Genomic DNA, 20,888 nt, shown 5'->3' with positions numbered 1-20,888 from the left:
GTTTAGTGGTAGTGTTTTTTTTTGTTGTAGTGGCAGGTTTGGTCGTGGTTGTTGGAGGTTTTGTCGTTTTTGGTGTAGTAGTCAATTTGGTAGTTGGTTTGATGGTGGAAGTTAATATGGTTGTAGTCCGGGTTGGAGCATAGGTGGTTGGGGGCAGATTTGGTCTCCCTGCAGAGCCATGGGTGGCTGGTTTTCGGGTCATGATAGTGGATGGCCCGGGTTTCTGGGTGAGGGGAGTGAGAGATGGAGGCAGCTGGTCCGAGACCAGCAAGTCCACTGAAGCATCTCTACTTATGGTCTTTTTACTGTCTGGAAAGGAGAAGAAGGAGGGGGAGGGAAGGGGAGAGGTTTCCAATGTTAAACAATTCCTTCTATTTGTTTTCAATCTTAATCATGATTAATCTTAATCTACCTCACCTCACTTATATATATTTTTTATAGATGCTAGTTATACTGTAATATGCAGATGTGTGTTGGTTACTTGTTCACATATGTTATTTAGATACACTGTTTGCTTGACCAAATGCTAAGAATGTTATTTAGATAGCATGTTGTTTTTAGACAGATACTAGGTTTGTTGCTGATCTGGTACCCTGGTTACTTTGTAGCACTTAATTATTTTATTTGCACTCGAATTACATATCCATTTAACCTGTTGTTTGTTGACTATGGGGTTCATGCCATTTACTATGATCTCGCTATTTGAAAGTTGCCCTGGATAAGAACATCTTATGAAGGCCTAAATTGAAATCGAAATGAATTATTCAAGCCTGTTTGGAAAACTTGATGGGCACCTACTGTACCATACCAAATGCATCGGTCAGTATGCAGGCTGCAAAGCCTTCTGTAAGCAATTAGAGTAGAAGTCAACACTCCCTTTGTAATGTTACTTCACAAACACGAGCCAATGGAAACTGCCTGGCTGTATGTATGTACCATAGTGGTCTGTCTGTCTATAAAGTTCTGCCATCATCTTTCTCCTTGTTTACAACTGAAATGATGTGGAGTTGCATGTTTTTCATTGACAGTAGTAATTAGTAAAACACATACAGTAAGGCAAACTCATTGCCAGGGAGGCAATGTCGGTGTTGGACTTAAAGCTACAATTCAGGACTTATTTGAATGAATAAAACATTATTTTAACCAATCTGTGTGGTAGAATATGTTAATACAATCAGGGGTGCAATGCTCACTGGACGGCCTTGCACGCCGTGCCGGAACCTATTTGACCAGGAGCATGCGCAGGCACACGCATAGATTTAAAACAACTTTAAATTCGCACCTCAACAAATTGTCCATTGTGTGACTTGCAGTGTAGGTGTTAAGCGACGTGCGCGTCACGTCATTGAAATAGAGTGCAAGAACATACCAAATGAGCATTGCATGCCTGAATACAATATAAATAGCACATTTGCAGTGGTTGGAGGTGGTCTGGCCTCCCTACCGTTGAGAGATTTCTATGCTTGTGTGGGGTAGGACACCTACTAGTAGACCATGTCAATTCCAGATTGGACGATGCACAGCCATCATTATTGTATTTCGGACTTTGAAATTGAAATGACCTCTCTCCGTTAGGAGAGGGAGACAATGACATAAAACTTACGGAGTGTAGCTTTAAAGTACTCACATCTATATTACAGTAAATCTACCGTAACTTTTATATTTGTGTTTCTATCTGTTTGGTCAAAGGCAAGCAAAACATCACTTGGTGCTCTGGTTGAGAGAGAAACAACAGAGATTTCAGACTTACTGTTCTCTGCTCTTCCTCTCTTCTCCTCCTCCTGCTCCCCTCCCTCGCTCTCTCCCGCCGCCTTATAGAAGGTCACGCCCCTGATCACCATGCTATTCTTGTCTCTGATTGGCTGCTGTGATTCTGTCTTGTTTTTGCCAGGCTGCTGTGTTCCCGTTTTGTTTCTCATTGGCTGCTGAGGCTCCAGGCCGTCCTGTGATTGGGTCTTCTTCAGCTGGCCTCCCTCAAAGCGCTCCTCATACTTCTTCTGCTTCAACAGGACGAGGTGAGGCGAGGTGAGGTGAGATTTGGTTAGGTTAGGTTAGGTTAGGTTAGGTTAGGTTAGGTTAGGTTAGGTTAGGTTAGGTTAGGTTAGGTTAGGTTAGGTTAGGTCATTTAAGGTGATATTAGGTGCAAGGGTGGGGTCAGATGAGATGAGATTCAAGAGATTCAAGGGGGTTTATTTGTGGTATGGTGGCATTATTTATTTTGGTGTGGCATGCTCTGCAGCCTGTGCTAACAATAACAGCAACAACAATACAAAACAACAATAAAAAAGATTGCATTCGGATATTTATAATATGCAGTAAAACGTATATACTGTACATAGTACAATATACAATTTACATGTACAATATGTGCAGGGGCTTTTTTCCCCAAATAACAGGAGAATGAAGACATTATATGATCTGTTGCAAGAAAAAAGGTATGTTTACAGATTGAAAGCAGTTTTTTATGTTCTTAGATTAAGTCAAATTATGTGAGTTGAAGTTGAAGATGAGATGAGAAGAGATGAGATGAGATGAGACAAGAGAAGAGAAGAGAAGAGAAGCAGGTTAACAGTTTAACAAAAAGACAGATGGGTAGTAAACAGATAAACAGATGTTAAGCTACAGGGCTATTTTACTGTACCTGTGTGTTGGTATAGACAGCAGCGCTTTCTTTCGGTCCGGAACGATCCAAATCGCTCAGTTTCTTCTTCTTCTTCTGCTGTACTCGCTTCTCCTTCTCTTTTTCCTTCTCCTTCGCTTTCTCCTTCACTCGTTCTTTCTCCCTCATTCTCTCTGTGAAGTTGCCAGAGAAAGCCTGGAGAGAGCAGAATGACCAGGCATTAAAGTCAACACTGAACACACGTCAAATCATAGATTATAGACAAGCATTACAGAGCAGAGTGAAGAGTAGACTAGAGTAGAATAAAACGGAATAGACAAAATCTTTATAATCCCCAGAGGGCAATTTGATGTTTTTTTCACCCTTTGAGAGCATATCCGCGGTTATAATGGGGACATAGATATATGACATCTAGGCGGGTCATGGTACTCAGCAATGGCCAGAATAAGTGCTTATAGAAGACGGATAAAAGATGTGCGGACACCGGACAGCCGGTGTTTGAAGGTTGGAAACATGGTGGTATGATGGAAAGTTAGGTGTGTTCAAAACCCGCCCCATCACTTGGCTGAGACGCTGCATTCAATTTCATTTTTAAAATCATTAAAATAGACCATACAAGACACAATAAACAATTACACCTGCAGGATATGATCCACCCCTACAACCCTTCACACACACTCCAGTCAGCAAAAACAGAACTATGACAAGCTGACAATTGTGCCAAGCAACCTACAGTACTCTTCTCTCTCCTGGTTCCCAAGCTGTAGAATGACCTTCCTCCTTTAGACAGGACTGCAGACTCACTCCCCATCTTAAGCTGCAGTCTGAAAGCTCACCTCTTCAGACTTCACCTCATACCCTAGCTTTGCGTGCGTGCGTGTGTGTGTGTGTGCGTGCGGGCGTGCATGTGTGTGTGTACCTTCTCCATGTTGTCTACTCTGGTCAGTAGTTTGGTGGTGACAGAGTGAAGCTTCAGCAAGTCCATTCCATACAGAGAGCCTTCCAGCAGGTCAAGTATAGCAGCGAGCTACACACACACACACACACACACACACACACACACACACACACACACACACACACACACACACACACACACACACACACACACACACACACACACACGCACACACACGCACACACAAGCACACACACGCGCACACACACACGCACACTCACACACACACACACACAAACACACAAACACACACACACACTTTATATAATTTAAACTTTTGGGTTTTACTTAGACATGACAGACAATACACAAACTGATGGTAGAAAAAGGGGAAGACATGCAACAAAGTTTTCACCCCCTATCTAGTCATCTGCCGGCATGCCTCACATTCATCATTGAAGTTGTACATAGCACAGCTGTTACCTAGCCTATCTCTAAACCAGTTCAATGTGATCTGTTGTTTTATGGCCCAGAGAGCTGAGTTTCCTGGCAACAGTCTCTGACTAACTGGACATCAGCTGGTTGACTGTCTGTCTGACTCAGCATTCAGTTTGTCTCTCACTGAATTCATTGGCTACTGAAAAGTTCAGTAGATAGCTTGGGTATTTTTGCAGCCTTTGGGCGTGTATGTACCTGTAAGTAGGCTACTGTCTTTTTTTCCTTGTCCTGTAATCTGTTTTTAACTGCTGTACTGCACCTACATTTCCCTATCGGGATCGATAAAGGTCTTGACTTATTTTAGGCTACAGTGTGCATGCGTGTGTGAGAGAGAGTTTGTGTTTAGCCTATACTGTGTTCCTACCTTAATATCATCTCTGCCAGCTTCCTGTAGTTTTTTAAACCTGTACTCTCCTTCACAGGGGTTCACAGCTGATGGTGGGGCCAAACACACACACTTTTTGCAGTCCGTTCCCTTGGTGATCGTCTCCACGGTGTAGAAATCCTTGGGAGGCGTGGTGGGGTCATCGTCAAGGATACGGTCGCAGGCAGAGCGTTTGATCGGTCGGACGATACAGCGACACACACAGTCAGACCCTGAAGAAATGGTCTTAACCTTGTCATAGTCACCTAGCAACTGGGGGAAGACAATAGGGCATTTATTCACAGCATCTTTCTGTCTCCTCTTAAGACATGCTCAAACATGTTGGAACTAGGTATCTACTTCTGGTCTCAATTTACGCCTCCAAAGCAAATTCTGTAACTGTAAGTACAAATGACTCTTGTCTTGTCAAATAAAATACTTTGTGCTATCTCGGCTTTGAAGAGAAAGTAATTCCAAAGTAAGAGTAATCATCAGGCTAATGAATCAGATTCCATTCATGTTTACAATTATGAAGAATAAATCAATTAAGAGTAATAAAATACATTTTAGAGGTTACCTTTTCTTGGAGAACTTATATGGTAACTTTCATGAATCATTTTTTCAAAAGACTCATTAATAATAATAATAATAATAATAATACACTTTATTTATATAGCACCTTTCATGACATGAAATGCAACTCTAAGTGCTTTACAGAGCAAGAATACAATTACAGAAAAAGTACAACTAATTTAACAATAAAGCAAAAAAAGAAAAGCATAAAACAACATTAAAATAAAAGCAACAAAGGCAGTCAATCAGGCAAAACAGTGAGGACATGAATATCAACACAGAGAGTTGTCAACTTCTCCTCGAGAAGTTGATGTTTAGTGCAAATATACACAATTGCTGCTAAAGGAATGACAGAAAGGCATAATACTGTAAATACTGTGTGTAGAATGCTTTATGAACAAACATTTGGGTAATTGTTGTTGGCTAAAGTGCTTGGCTCCATTGTGTTGATATATATGACCTCATATGGAAGGACAACATACAGTCAGGGCTGCAAGTTATCATACCCAGGGCAGTGTACTGTGCGTTACCTTACAAATAATTTCCTGTTACAACGCTTTGTTTGAGGTTACATAAAGTACATTAGGCTTAATTATTCAGAATCAAAAGCTAAAGAGCACATTAATCTTATGCTACTGAAAATAAAAAAGGACATATGTTTGTTTCAACTGCCGCAGAATGCACCCTGGTCGCCACCTGATTAAACAGCCTTGTTAGTCTCCTACAGGGGGGAAGAGAATGCTCATGGCCCAGTATTAACAGCACTCAATGACTGGTGCAAACTGTCCCATCTTTCAACTGAATATTGGAAAAGCCAAGGCGCATATTGTTGACTGACCCTGACCCTCCTAACTTGATTGATGGAGAGGAGGTTGTGGTCATGGGGGAGTATAAGAGTCATTTTTAGACAGTAAGCTCTCCCACCAATGTTTGGAAGCCATGCAAGAGGAGACAACCCATTTAACTCTATCAGGAAATGGAACTTTTCTAATATGTTTTAATTCTACAGGACTTTTTGAGTGGCACATAAAAATAGGCTTGGAACAATAATTAAGACACAGAGTATATGGTACACTGTATGATCATGAGCAAGTTGCAACAGAGTGACATAATCTACATATAGCTAATCTACATACAGATGTCTGCAAGTAAGAACAGACAGAATCAGGAACGAATTCATTCTCTCAGCAGGGCAAATTTAAAGTGTGATGGTATTGTAGCTTGGTGATTGTCATCATCTTCACCTATCATCACGCTGATAGGGGCAGAATTACGCGCCCATTTGTGCGTAAATTCTGTGCGTAAAAGGCACACAACCGCAGAATTAATATTCTAGCACATGTCCAGAGGACAGACGTAATGCAGTCCAGGCGTCTGCAGAGGGTTGACATTGGCAGTGTATAGCCTACATGCAAAAATGTTCAATTTGCCTGTGGTTTCATCATGGTTTATTTCAGTGGTTCTCAACCCCACACTGATAAGCATTTGGAATGTAGGATTCAATTTAGTTTGACTCGGTTCCACAGATAAACATTTTGAAAATGGCTGATCTGCAAGCTCACAATGCCTCACAACTTGTAGATCGGCTATTTTCACAATGTTTCGCCTCTTTCTATTCTACAATTTATATGACAATTTGGCCAATGTTTGACCAGTTTTTTGACCATTGATTACCTTTGATGCAGTAACCTTTTCCTTTTCTTTTCTTTTTTGTTGAGGTCATTAAAAAGGTCTTAAAAGTCCTTACATTGTGACTTTACTGGCATGTGTGGGGAACCCCCCCCCCCCCCCAAGATCATGCGGGGACCCCCTGGGGGTTCCGATCCGACCCACAGGTTGAGAACCACATGTTTATTTATAGGCTACTCACCTGGGTCATAATGTTCTCCTGGTTGTCCACCTCATCCTCCAGGGGTTCTGTGGTTGGCTGCTGCTCTCCCATCCCAGCTTCAGAGCCTCTTTCGGGGTTCATTCCCTCTGCATTAACCCCGACCTGAGCATCGACCCTCCTTGGTGTCTTGGTGGCTCCGTGTCGGGTATCTTTCCCTGTAGCCTCGATATGCATATCCTTCCCAATAATACCCCTTCCAACATCAACATCACGTTCCGTTGCCGGGCTGTCCTGTTCTATTGCAGTTTTCTCCTGAGTAAACTGCACTTCCACACCACCGAGCACAGAACGCACTCCACTGTCCGAGGCGCAACATAAAACCAACAACCAATATTTACACCACATCCCTACAGGGGCATCCAACGGACAACAGTGAATAGAACTCACTCTTCGCAAATCAGTCAAGATCAGCAAACTGACAGTTCAGCAGCCAGGTTTCGCAGAAGCCTGCAGAATGAATGAACTCCGGTTAGCTCAAAACGAAATCAACGTAGCTATGCACACCACACGCACAGCGAAAATATTTTTGCGAAATTAAAGAGGCCTGTTAATGAACACAAGAAAGGATCCAACTTGGCGTTTTAATTCCAGCTCTCTGAACGACTGACGACGATGAATGAACATACGGCGTGAGGTTTGGGGTTTAACTTCTACTATGTAATTTTCGACTTCTGTGATCTGTCATTCTCCCCTTGGTCCACGAACAGACATGCATTCAGTCTATTCGAACTAATGAAATCCACGTGTGCTGACTGAGCTCTATAACATTTTTTTCTTCATGAGATAAATTCCCTTATGATAAATAGGACAGTTCTCTACTGCCCAGCCGAAACAGAGAGAGGAGGTTGGGGTGACAAGGAGGGAGCAAAAGAAAAAATTAGAAGGGGGGACCCGGGGGAGGAGGAGGAGGAGGAGGAGGAGGAGGAGGAGGTAGACAAGGAGAGACAGAATGAGATGGAGAAGCACAGAGAAAGCCTGCAGAGGAAAAGGGGGAGGGGGGGATGAGAAAACATGAACAATAGCTAGTTTGTTACTACCATCATGTCAGTAAAAGCAAACCATATTGCATTTAAACAAATGTTGGGTATTATTGAATTGAGAAAGAAAGAGTGATGGAGTGATTAAGAGATGGAAAAGGGAAAGTAGGGGTGTGGTTTATGGTCATAACCACCTCTGGGTAGAAATATTCAACAAGGCCACAGATTATATAACTGGGCCATTCATCAACATTATTAGGCTAAAGCACATGCTTGGACAGCCTGTTAAGCTTTTCCTGGAAGGAAGCTGGTTTGGCAACTTTGGCTTGTGGGGTTACTCTTGAAGGTTAACCTACTGTACCCTATGCAGAGGCAAAACTTTGTACTGGCCTTGTGCACTGAAGTATTGCTGTAGAGATGGTAGCAGACCATGGTTTATGAAAACAACACTTTATTTCGATCTGTTCTTTTAACGTTTGCCAAACTAATCAGTGGTCGAAACCAACACTATTCAACTTAAATTGCTGGAAAAGTGGGGGAAATTTGGGTGATTTCCCCTCTGATTTAAATTCTCTATGATCACCTCATTAAATTACCAGTAATCATCAGCTTCATCCATCCTTCTGGTCTCTATTGCATTCTTTCCTAACAGATTAAATACCATAAATATAGGTCTCTGATATCACAGTAGATGGTGACAATTGCAACCAAAAACACCATGGTGATGGGTTTTATTTTTCGTGGCTCTGCCTTCACCCTTTGTGGGCCACTGGTCCAGTACCAACTACTGTACGCTTTGGTGCCATACCAGAATGTGACTTGGTGTTTGCTGAAATACATGTGGACGTAACACAGATAATGAGCTCTTGAGCTGACTCAAAGCCACGATAAAAAAGGAAAAGGACCACATTCTGTTAAACAGGTTACAAAAAAATCCCACGCAGAACCAAAGTTGGCTGTATGACTGCTCTTTCAGTGTAATCATGTTTGCATGGGTGAAAATAATGGTGATGTGAGTGTGGTGTGTGGTGTGTGGTGTGTGAGAAAGTAAAATAAACATGCATTAGAAGTCCAGACAGTACACAGTGCAAGCAACAAGCTTAATGAGAAAGTTAAAGCACAAAGGCTTCATGGGCAATATCCCAATGCTATAATGTAGAAACCCATTTAAACCCATATAATGAGAGTCGAACCCTGACCTTAACCACACAATGCCCATGTCTAGAATTAGCTAACCACCTTTAACCTAATACCTAAACACAACTATGTTTTTAACCATATAACGTAACCATAACCTAATACCTAAACATATAGTATAACCATGCCTAAACCTAAACATCTCTAACTTGATGCCTTTTGAATTGAATTGAATTGAATTTTCTGGTAACACTTATATGATCCCATGTATATAATGCATTATAAATATTCTTATAGTGCATTTATAATCTGCTTATAACACTGTATAATTATAGTTATAAGAACTCATAAATGCTCATAGTGTTTTATATCAATAATCAGAGCACTTTATAAAGCATTTTCAATGATTTGATTGATTGATTGATTGAAAATGTTATTAGGCAAAAGAATGTAAAACAACACAGTTACATTTATAATACTTTTGTCTAAAAGGTCCGACCAAAAAAGTCCTTGCGGACTGGGGTCCTTGAATTAATTTCATAGACATATATAGTAGCAACCAAACAGTTCAAAAATCAACATAAAAATACAGAGGGAAAAAAAACACTATGTACAAAAAAAAAAGCAAGAACAAATATATATATACAAAAAAAGGGGGAGGGGGGGGGGGTCGTCTGTCTACAGGGAAACTGGTACTAGCTCCTCTTTTGGCCTCCAGAAATATGAGTTTTTAGGGCTGTTTTGAATGAGCCCAGCGAACTGCATCTTTTTACTTATAATAAGTATTATTATAAGTATTATAATACTTCATAATTGCTGGACACTCAGACTTTTTTGGCAGGGATCATATTATAATCATCATAGTTGTAATACATACCTTATAATAACCTTATAGTATTATAATCACTGTTATAATGCATTATAGTGGTCACTGTAAGTGGTCATTGGGTATATCCTACTTTAATTAAAGTAAAATAAATACTCAAATGTCTGTTAAATCATCCCTGATTATTTAAGCAATTTAAGTAATTACATCATGTAATTACTTAAATTACTTAAGACTTATAATCACACTGTAATGCATTATAACAGTGATTAATGCATTATAAATTGATGTAATGTATTACAACTACGATAATTATAATACACTATGATCCTGAAAAAAAGTGTGTGAGTGCGCAGCAATTATGAAGTATTTATGAATTAGTGTTATAAGCATATTATAATGCATCATAATATGGTATGCATAGCGTGTTACCCTGGCATCCCTATTTTTGGCATTATTATTATTGTCAAAAACAGCGAAGATAGCTGATCTACAAGCTCACACGGCTTTGCGATAACACATTGTGAGCTTGTATTTGTGAGCGACTATTTTCTCTATTTTTAAAAGTGGGGCATAAGTTGTGTTGTTAACAATGTGAAATAGAAAGTTGTCTGCCACTCATCCGCCACCGAGCCAAACCTAACTCAATAGTGACATCTCCTGGTAGATTCTTGGATCAAACATATGGGACTCCTGTCATACTCCAGTCAAAAGGCTATAGTTGAATGCTTTGTCTGTGATGTGCTACTATAATGTAGACACGTTAGCCTTCTGCTACTTAAATATGATGAATGTTTTATATATACAGGTCGGCAATATTGTGATAATCAATCTGCAGTTTTCTGAGGGAGGATGATGTGTAAAAATAGGGTGCGCTTGTTTTACAACCCAAGTTGCGCCAACTATGTGGCCTGGAGGTTAGTACAATATTAACTCCACCCAAGCGAACAATCCTTGTGAGACAAATCGTACGCACACAGTCACACTACTGTACTATCTGCAGGAACCGATGCCAGGGTTGCCATGTCCGCTTATTATAAGCGACTTTGGGCTTGTTTTTCTGTGAAGTTGCTTGTAAAATTGGTAATGGTAGTTGCGGCCGGGTTGCGGTTTTTGGGGGTGTTTCTAAAGTGCAGTTGCTTATTTGGGCTTGTTTCCTAATGTTGTTCAAAGCACTGGTTCTTAAACATGTTCACGTCAAGTCAAGGAGCCCCAAATTAATATGTATTTGTCTGCAGACCCCCCATTTGAAAACATTTTATGCCAGGGACACCCATACAAGAGTTGTGTTTCAAATGTTTCAAAAATATTCCACATTTTTCCAAATTTCTTCAAGATTGTATTTGAAAATAGCAGATCTAGTCTACGCGCTCACAACGCGTGGCGTTGTGAGCTCGTAGATCAGCTATTTTCAAATAGCCAAGGACTCGCTTCTTTTGGGCTTGTTCCTCTCACAAAACCTGGCAACACTTGGCTGGAACTGACAGTGTGTGTGTGTATGTGTGTTTACAATTTGGACGGTCGATGCATCCTTAACATTCAGCTGTAGCAGGACGTCGTGTAGCTGCATTTTCATCTAATGACATTTTGCATCCAACAAGATAATAACGTCACGGTAAGTAACGTTAGCGAACCTAAAACATAGCTTTACGATAGCCTTACTGTAGCTACCATGGATAGCCCACACCAATGTCATATGCATAAGACACCGCTCATGGGTTAATGCAACAACATACAGTAGGCTACATTAACGTTCCAGACACCATAGCTATGTTATATAATATATCAGTTAAACTTAGCCTTCTATGCATTATCGTGCACGGATAGTCGTGTAATCAATTGAACACAACTGGAACTCAGCTAAACGTTAAACGTTCAATTGGAACTGGCTGCTATCTCCACAACACGATCATCAAGCTTTATCGTTCATTTAAGCCTTAAGGCTTAGATGAAACTTAAAATGAATTATTACCTTAAATTCAAAGTGCTAAATTCTGGATATTTGTGGTTTTAACTGAGGAATGCTGCCTTAACTAAATGTCAAGTAGCAAGTTAAGATTATATTGCAGACCATTGTTTTTACTCTCAATTAACAGGTAGAGGTCAATCTATATACTATATCATTCTTAGCATTGTTGCAAAACATCTGTCAAAATGGTGGGTTAATGAAGAGTGATTCAAATGTGTAAGTGTATTTTATATTTTATGTTTATTGGGTTTTTACAGTAGAAAAACATACAGTCTTACATACATTGTGTAATTTGTGTAAGTGTGCATTTAACCTTTTTCATGTGAGGTCCTCTCTTGTCTTGTCACAGGCTGGATGAGTGCCACAACCTTTCCTACCCCGCCCGCTGCGGAGGTGGCGGAGATGAACCGCATCCATTATGAGCTGGAGTACACGGAGGGTATCAGCCAGCGCATGCGGATCCCGGAGACCCTCAAGGTGGCCCCAGAGAATGAACCAGGGGGTCTGCCACCACAGCAGCATCTGGCCCCACACCACACCGCGTTCATGCACGTGCCTGAGAGGATCTGCATAGCAGGTCAGTAAAGCAGACAGCATGTCAGGAGAGTGGTGTGTGCCAGTGGTTCTCAAACTTTCTCAGGACCCCCACTTTGGTTGGTATGCTAGGCCACGTAACTGTGGGAGTTACAGAGCTGTAAAGGAAGAAGGCATTAACGTCCATTAGGAACTCTCCTAGTGCAAAAGTTCCATACCAGTGGTCTTAGTCCATTGACTACGTCTCACTGTATACCTGACATTTCTTCCAACCATTTTAAAACCAACCAAGTATAAAGTTAGATTTTTGAGGAGGTCACTGGATTCCATTCATTAGACTCGCAGGGACCTGGAAATTGCTTTATAATCCAACACGGTGAACTGTATTGTGCCGTTATCCTTTTATTTGTTTTGTTTTTTACAGTAAAAAAAACATATTCTCAAACCCCCCATACACGTGCACAATCATGCACGCATCTACAGTATTGTATCTCGCTGCCTACTTGATCCTCACTCAAGTTCTCCATCATTCTCAATCCCTCCCAATCCCATCCTCCCAATACAAAAATAATGGAGAGTATGCACATGCATCACTTTTCCACCGGGACACGCCCCCCCCTCATGGAGACTGAGTGGCAAAACATTGAGCAGCATGGACCATTGGAGTTTGGAAGCGCTCGTTGGGAATCACTCAACGGTCCTGCATACCACCCGTTTCTAAATTGCACATAATGCAGGAGGCAGCAGGACATTGCGTTATTGAAAACGAGCGCTTCCAAACTCTGACACTTAAAATAATCACCTGCACAGAAATTCTTGACAGAAAGTAGCTCATAACATGTCTATGGTGGATTTTTATGAAACAAAAACTGGAATAAAAAGAGAGAGAATAATTCCAATCCATGTTGGTGAGTTTAACGTTGTTTAATACAATCAGATAGGACTTTTCTGTTTGGATGTTTGGGCTGTCGAGGCCAGAAAGTAGTTTTTTGACACTCAGTAGGCGTTCCCGCATAACCTCCGGGTATGATGATGTCACACGCATAGCCTCTATTGCACCCAGTACACCTGTAAACCTGTGATGTGACAATAAAAAAACGTGACGATAAAAAAATGTCCCTACCCTCACTTCCAGATTCAGGGGATGATGAGGACCTTCGATACTCTCATCCCAGAGATTTAGACCTCATCCAGTCCACCCCTCCTCTGGACTTGCTGAACATGAAGGCTCCACCCCGCATCCTGACCCTCCAGGAGCAGCCACTAGACTCCCTGGAGACTGAGCAGACCACCCCGTCACACAGCCATGCTAGCCAGGGAGTGAGTGTCAACCTTTTGGGCGTTCTCTATTCCATTTTTCTCTCACTGGCTGTGTTGAAACAGATATTCTTAAATGTCAAAAATATCAACTACTTTTTCAAAATATTCGAGAAGCAAATTGTTATTGTTAAATATATTTAAAAATATTATTTATGAACAAATCAATTAATCAATTAAGTTTATTTTTTTAATAGTTTTTTGCAGCTTATCTTGAAATAGGCTATTTTCACTATTTGACATTTTTTGAAACGTTTCACTTCTAATGACACGCCCCAAAATAGGGATCAATTAATTTATTAAATGATCACTAATCGTTTTTTTTATTTTTTATTTTTTTTAATTGATTAAAGTCCAATACGTGTGTATATAGGCCTGTATTTGTGTCTCAGTTGCAATTACCTCTCTTTGTCAGGAGAATTAGTTGATAAAACGTATGGAATGCAGCTTTAACTCAGCAAGCAAATTGGACATGTCATTTACAGGCCCACTCTCAGCCGCGGTCCCGTAGAGAGCGAAGTGCCAGTGAGAACATGATTGGACGTTTCAATGGCCAGATCAACAGAGCCGAGGCAAGGTAAAAAGGCCCTATAACTTGCAAGCGCGACTCAAGTCTCAGCGATTAGTCTCTTACCAGGTGCATGACTCAGAGGAGTTCATATAAGCAAAAAGATCACCAGCACTCACAAAATGTACATTACTGTAGGTACTTATTTTGATGGGCACGGGCAGCGTGGACATTTGGTGAGTGCTGGTGATATTTTTGCTTAACCCATTCTATAAAGGCCGATTCTAAAAATGCCTTCTAAATCCTGACCTAAGTTTTCTGAAAAACTAACATTTTTATTCGAATAAATTACAAAACATTAAAGTTGCTATATACTGTAACAGCAACAACTACACCAAAATGGGTTCCGGTAAAATAACGTATTGGTGCTCCAGGTCTAAATGGGTTAAGGTAAAGACCCTTCCACAGCTTTCTCTGTAGAATTCATCTCTGCTGCTACTGTTCATTACTCACCCATAGTTGATTAAAGTAATACCGTGTAACTTTTTCAATTAAACATTAAGTTTTCATATAGTCTTTCACTCACTGATATATTTTTCACAATAACTATTCCACATAAATGTGTTTTTGACAACTTCTTTAAACACTATTAAACATAATTTTTATTGTGTCGGCTCCTGACACTCGCACTGGAAATGTACCAGAATTGTAATTATTTATTTATTTTACTGTTAACAAATACAGTTTCTGACGACCTGTTGTTGCATTCCAAAATATCCTTGGGCAGTAGAACCCTGCAGCATTCATTTTTCAACACTTCCATATAGACATTTAACGCTTAATAACAATAACAACGGAGCTACAAGGGATGTTGCTAAAACAGGCTACTAAAATGAATGTTACACAGTACGACTTTAATAATGATTCTCTTTCCTTTCCCAGCGTAACACCATCACCATCAACTGCTCCCCCAGTCCGTGTGTGTCCCCCACTCTGTTCTCCAGAGGACGCCAATGCACACCTGTTCACAGCAGGAGGTTTTCTAACATACGTCCAGTCAACAACGCGCCGGGCCTACCAGCAGGTCATCGAGGTTCTGGATGACAGCCACCGCAGGTGACGTCTCGCCTTTAATCTCCAACGTGTTCCCCTAAGTCAGTGATTCTCAACCTTTTTTAATTTATGCATTATTAGGCCAGTGTTAATTTAACCCACAAATGGAACCGTAAGAATCCATTTGGTACCATTTGTACACAACAGTTACAGACCCGTTTGGGTTCATTTGGTTCCTAAATATCAACATCAACTTAAGTTACCTTCAGATAGACATAGTATGAATTGGTTTTTTAAGACTTGTTGCTGTGTATATTATGTGTGCGTATTAGCACAAGGCCCCAGCCCTTAGTCAGTATACATGTAGAATATTTCCATTATTCTATTGCCATGGTCTTTATTTGATAACTTGATCCATCAAGTGAAGGCTATAGGTTTGAGAGGGAAACTTTATATTAAGGCCCATTCTTCACGCATTGTTCCCCATCCTGTGATTAATGCTATGTGACTGCTAACTCACTCTGGCACTTTTGCTCATGGACTACTAGGATATACAAAGCAATGAGAGGTCTGCTTAGGCCTACCCAGGGTAACTGGTGTTAATGTTTTTGAGCGGTGCAACCGCTCCTATAAGAGGGTTTAGGACCCATCCGTGGTGAAAGTTTTTCTTTCCGTCGTGAAAATGTGTCTTTCGCTGTGACGCCATGCTGTGGAAAACACGCCCATAGGCTAAGCTTTGCAGGACGTGCTGTGATTGGCTAGCGAGACACATGATGAAATTAACTTCAAACTTCGCAGACGCGCTGTGATTGGCTAGCGAGACGCATGATGAAATGAATAATAATGTAAAAAATGTAAGCACGTCACTTCGCAGGACGTGCTGTGATTGTCTACCGAGATGCATGATGAAATTAATAACTCATAGATAGCACCGCTCACTTCACACTGGGTGTGATTTTTTACCAACGATAGGGTTTAGTTCTCACTCCATTCAAAGATTGACTGTAAATATTGTTGATACACATTACTGTTGATTCTCTACATAGTGTACATACCTGGCTGCTATGTGCACATACTACGTATGGATAGATTGTACATGGTACCTGTGAAGGCTGTGCCTATATTTATATTTAACGTATATATATGTATATTTTATTACATTTTATATGCCCTTTTTACTGGTGATAGATTGTAAATATTTATGCAAATGGTTCATATTACCTATGCTAACCCAGTCAGTCCGAGTGCAGACGGCATGGCCAGTCTTTTTCTTATCGGTGGTAGAATACACATGATACCTATGCCAAATACATCATGATTACAGTACATCACCAGCCCAGGTGCAGAGGGTCTGGTCTGATGTTAAGTCACTGTCTATTATATTGTTATGCTATTTTAATTAGTGGTACCCAACCCTGCCACTTATTCTGTACTTGTTCTCTACCCATACCTGTATCTTTATTTCATCAGTGCTGCTATGATGCTAAAGGTCTATCTGTCTTAAAACTGTAAAGTTACAGTATACTCTCCATAGTCCATACTGACGTGTTTTTGTCTCCAGGACCCACCTGGAGCTGGCCCTGGACATGACCACTGATGATTCAGGTTTAGTGGACGCCTCCTCGCTTCGACGACAGGTAATCCCCTCTAACTAGAAGAATATAAAAAGTGATGTGCCGTGCCCACAGCTACCCTCTCATCTTACAGATCTTATTGAAGTGTTATTCTGCTGATCTGTGATTGCCAGACTGCTTGACTCCTGTCAAGTAGTCACTGGTAGTTTTTAAAGGGAAATTATTCCCATTTTGAAATAAAATCCTGCTGTTCTGATATGAGGTTGTGTATGTAGTGTGAATCTCGGGCTCAACATGGAAAAGGCATGGCTTCATGTGGATCTTTGTGACCTCATGTGAACACACTGTCTAACATACTGTATCTGTGACGTACAACTCCAAATTTGGACAAGGTTGCAGCCCAATCAGAGCCACATTGATGTTATATTTTATCAAATTAAAGTTAAGATTGATCTGTATTAGGCTGCGGACCTCTACAATCTCACTACATGTCGCATCGGGACACTTTGTGAGCTTGTAGATCTGCTATTTTTGAATTGCCGAAGTATACAATGGGTTAACTGCTTGGTTAACCAGTGGTTAGATGATGTGATGCTATTGATCCCCTTGTACCCCTGAGAACCCCATGATGTACTCACATCAGAACAATGGGATATATTAGTTTCAAAATCCCTTTAAGAAATGACTGATTCCCGTCTTGGTGACTGGTTTGTTCAGATTGTGAAGCTGAACCGCCGTCTGCAGCTGCTGGAGGAAGAAAACAAAGAGCGCTCCAAGCGAGAGGTGATCCTGTACTCCGCTACGGTGGCCTTCTGGCTCGTCAACACCTGGATCTGGTTCCGTCGCTAACGTGGACCCAGGCTGAGTTTCCCCAAAACATTGATGCTCTCATTTATACGTCATTCAGCTTGAAATGTTCACAAGGCTGAAAGAGGTGAACTCCATGGTGGTGCTGCTTGTTGTCAGTTGTCTTGGTGAATAGAAACAGGATTTGCAACCGAGTCATCAGTTTGTAGTTCCAAGAGAGTTAGAAAAAAAACATTTTACACTACAAGGGGAGTGAGGAATTGCTTAACCATTTTCAACCTTCTAAAATGTTCAAAACATTTAAAAAATAGCTGATCTGCAAGCTCACGACATGTTACAATGCATCGTGCTGTGAGCTTGTGGATCGGCTATTTTCATCGTACGGTGACGTAAATGGGCTTAAGTGGTTAAGCAACAGATGCTTTGAGGAATCCAAACCAGATGTCCAATCACAGGCCCCCTTTACACTCGGCATTTAAGTGACATTCCAACAATTTAATTAATTGTCTGAGTTATGTAAAGAACATCTATAATAGTCAAAACTGCTATTTTTTGCAATAGCTGTTTTGTAAATGTTAAGAAGTTACTTGCAAGTGTGCATGTGTTTGATTTCCTTTTCTGTCCCTGCCTCACTCTATTAATGTCTTACACCTCAAAACTACTGACCACTTCACTTCTGGTATTGTATGTTATTATAAGCTCCACAATGCCATCAAAGGCTGTCCAGGCATATTTTAAGTCCTCAAAACCCTTTAGCACTGTCCCGCAGGCAGGCATCAGACCTCAGTCCTCAATCCCTCCTCATATGTAGATCTCTCCGTCTACCACAGCCATGCCAGGCTGGAGGCTGGAAGCTGGAAGCGTCGCTTCTTCATGGGGGCACACCTGCTCCACTGGTTATTCCCTTGATCTCCAAGTTCCCCCAGTAATGATATTCTTGTAGGCCCTTTGTTAGAGCAAATAGTGAATAACAATGTAGAATTGAATGACTACAACTACATTCAGCTTTACTGAAGGAATGATATGTTTATTTGAGCCAGAATACAGTGATGAGGAACTACACTGGAGACAGCAGTGAGCTTATTAAGCAGCTACCTGCCTGCTAGTCAGAGGCACAGTGCTTCATGGGTAATGTAGAAAATCACCCATCCCTTTGTGTTTAAGTTAATGTTTACTTTCAAGGATCGTGCGCATGCACACGGGCACACCATCAGGAAAGCATTTGTGCACACAAAGATAATATTCTACCTTCCACAATCAAGAGGAACGAGGTACACAAAAGACAAATTCTCCCACAATTTTACACACACATTCCAGTTCACATAATCTCCACACACAGCTACTGTACCTATGATTTTTATACTTGTTGTAAGGACATACAATTTTGTATAATTCATTACATCCTAAGCTGTTACCCTCACCTCCTCAACCACACACTAATTCTACGATTTAAAGAGGACTAGCAAATATATCATAATGGTCTTATGCCGTGCATGCCAACACACAACATGAGGTCGGATAGTGTCAAGACTCATGCCTTTGATTTCACTGAATATACATTTTTACGGCCCATATGACCTCAAGATCAAACCATTTCAAGAAAGCAGTGAGACTGGATAATGTCTGGACTGGAAAATGCAAGGCCTTTTCCATAACAGAGCAAACTTGTTGGTGTGTGGTTGTGTGTGTGGCGTATTGTCAGATTAGGAATAAACCATCCAAAAAAATACCTTTAAAAACAAATCTAATACCTTTTTTTGATGCCTTTTTAAAATAAAATAAAGACTATTGAATTTAGGATTATATAACACTTTACGATCCTGTGAAGTGTGGACACCCTCTGTGTCGAAAACATAGTTGGTTGGAGACCTGTGTTGCATGTCATCCCCCCTCTCTGCTCTTAGTTTATCGTATTGAAAATACATTAAAAAAATTACAAGAAGGATCACAGATATAGAATGTGCTTTCTGTGTGCTTACCACCTTACTAAACAATATCAATGTTGTGCGAAAGTGATGTGTGTTGTGTGGCTAAGAGAGATCTGATTTCATGTTTGTCGATAGAACTGAGTTCTAAATATTTGGGACACAATCCAGATGCATACTGCCAGTTGTAAAAGTACTGTGATCCATACTGCCAGGTGTAAAGGGGGCCATAGTAACAGAACCAAGACTCAGATCTCTCTTGACTAGTTTTTGAGCATGGTTCTGCAGTTTTATCAAAAACGACCATTTATTCTTAAAAGTGTCAAAGTCCATAACGTGACAGTCAAGAGTTGCCATAGCATTTGTCCTGAATGTTAATTTAAAGTGGCAGTCACATGCCTACTGGGTCGGAAAATGTTTACACCCATTGTCAGTTTGATTAAAATAATAGTAAGGACAGAAAGAGCATATCCATCCACTTCATAGTTTGATCAATGTTATGTGTTTTTCATTATATATTTGGTAACAAACACCCCATATGAGTCAGTGCATGAACTGTGTTTATTTGTTATGCTGTGACAGAAATCGTAGCCCTACTATTTATATGATGTCTCATTTTGATCTCATTATTTTTTATTAATGCAATAACAGAATATCGTGGAGATTTATTTATTAGTGGTGATGAGGGTGAATTCAACAAAGAAATGAATGATGAAAGATGAAAGAAGAATGATGTGGTTGGTGTCCTTTACTTATTAAAGGACGACTTCACCGATTTTCAACCTATCTTCATATAATTGGTCCTCACTAATACTCATGATAAAATGGTACCATTTTTTTCTACTCGGTCTGTGTCTCATAGGAGGGCTGTGGACAGTCCAGAAACCCGTCTACCAGTGACATCATCGTTAGGCATGATTTTTTTTTCCAACAAGATTTCACATTTTTTATTTAGATTTTTATTAACACGAGAACAATGGCTTCTTTTATTGCATTGCAACTTTCCAGGAGTAGAAAGCCTGCAGTTTCTATTAGCTTGGATTCCCCATTGATGATGTCACTGGTAGACGGGACTCTGAACTGTCCACAGCCCTCCTCTGAGACACAGACCGAGTAGAAAGAAATTGTACCATTTTATCATGAGTATTAGTGAGGACCAATTTTATGAAGATAGGTTGAAAATCGGTGAAGTCGTCCTTTAAGCACTATCTATAAAGCTGGACTAAGTTATTTATTTTTTGTAATATGAATACATTCATTGTTTGTAAATATTTTGCTGTATTTAAATAAATTATGGATGTTGATCTCTATGTGATTGTGTTTACTTATCTTGTTCAGTGATGCCCTCTATTGGCCTGATAATGTAAAAACAACAACACAACTTTCCGTGTACCCAGAGTTATACCGAAATCGATGA

At 40.4% G+C, this 20,888-nt stretch overlaps 2 protein-coding genes across 2 annotated transcripts in view; one reads left to right on the top strand and one right to left on the bottom strand.

The window, feature by feature from the left end:
• Positions 1-7,041, bottom strand: part of olfml2bb (olfactomedin-like 2Bb) — a 12,903-nt gene extending 5,862 nt beyond the window's left edge. Inside the window, exons 1-6 of the mRNA XM_080440828.1 lie at positions 6,824-7,041; positions 4,381-4,653; positions 3,540-3,647; positions 2,642-2,815; positions 1,751-1,997; positions 1-309 (exon numbers count right to left, since the gene is read on the bottom strand). The exon at positions 1-309 is cut by the window's left edge and continues 255 nt beyond it. Coding sequence (XP_080296954.1) covers positions 1-309; positions 1,751-1,997; positions 2,642-2,815; positions 3,540-3,647; positions 4,381-4,653; positions 6,824-7,018 — 1,306 coding nt within the window. The 5' untranslated portion in view covers positions 7,019-7,041. The remainder of the gene's footprint in view (positions 310-1,750; positions 1,998-2,641; positions 2,816-3,539; positions 3,648-4,380; positions 4,654-6,823) is intronic.
• Positions 7,042-11,266: 4,225 nt separating this feature from the next.
• On the top strand, positions 11,267-20,605 carry LOC308094297 (mitochondrial fission factor homolog A-like). Its single transcript, XM_080440862.1, has 7 exons — positions 11,267-11,399; positions 12,103-12,330; positions 13,423-13,607; positions 14,090-14,181; positions 15,055-15,228; positions 16,727-16,802; positions 17,457-20,605. The coding sequence occupies exons 2-7, from the start codon at positions 12,108-12,110 to the stop codon at positions 17,586-17,588; spliced, it is 882 nt and encodes a 293-aa protein (XP_080296988.1). The 5' UTR covers positions 11,267-11,399; positions 12,103-12,107; the 3' UTR covers positions 17,589-20,605.
• Positions 20,606-20,888: the final 283 nt, after the last annotated feature.

This window comes from Gymnoscopelus braueri (genome assembly GCF_963280865.1).
Source record: "Gymnoscopelus braueri genome assembly, chromosome: 10".
NCBI classification, from domain to species: Eukaryota; Metazoa; Chordata; class Actinopteri; order Myctophiformes; family Myctophidae; genus Gymnoscopelus; species Gymnoscopelus braueri.
The sequence above is the reverse complement of the archived record's forward strand: the minus strand, read 5'-3'. Positions and strand labels throughout refer to the sequence as shown.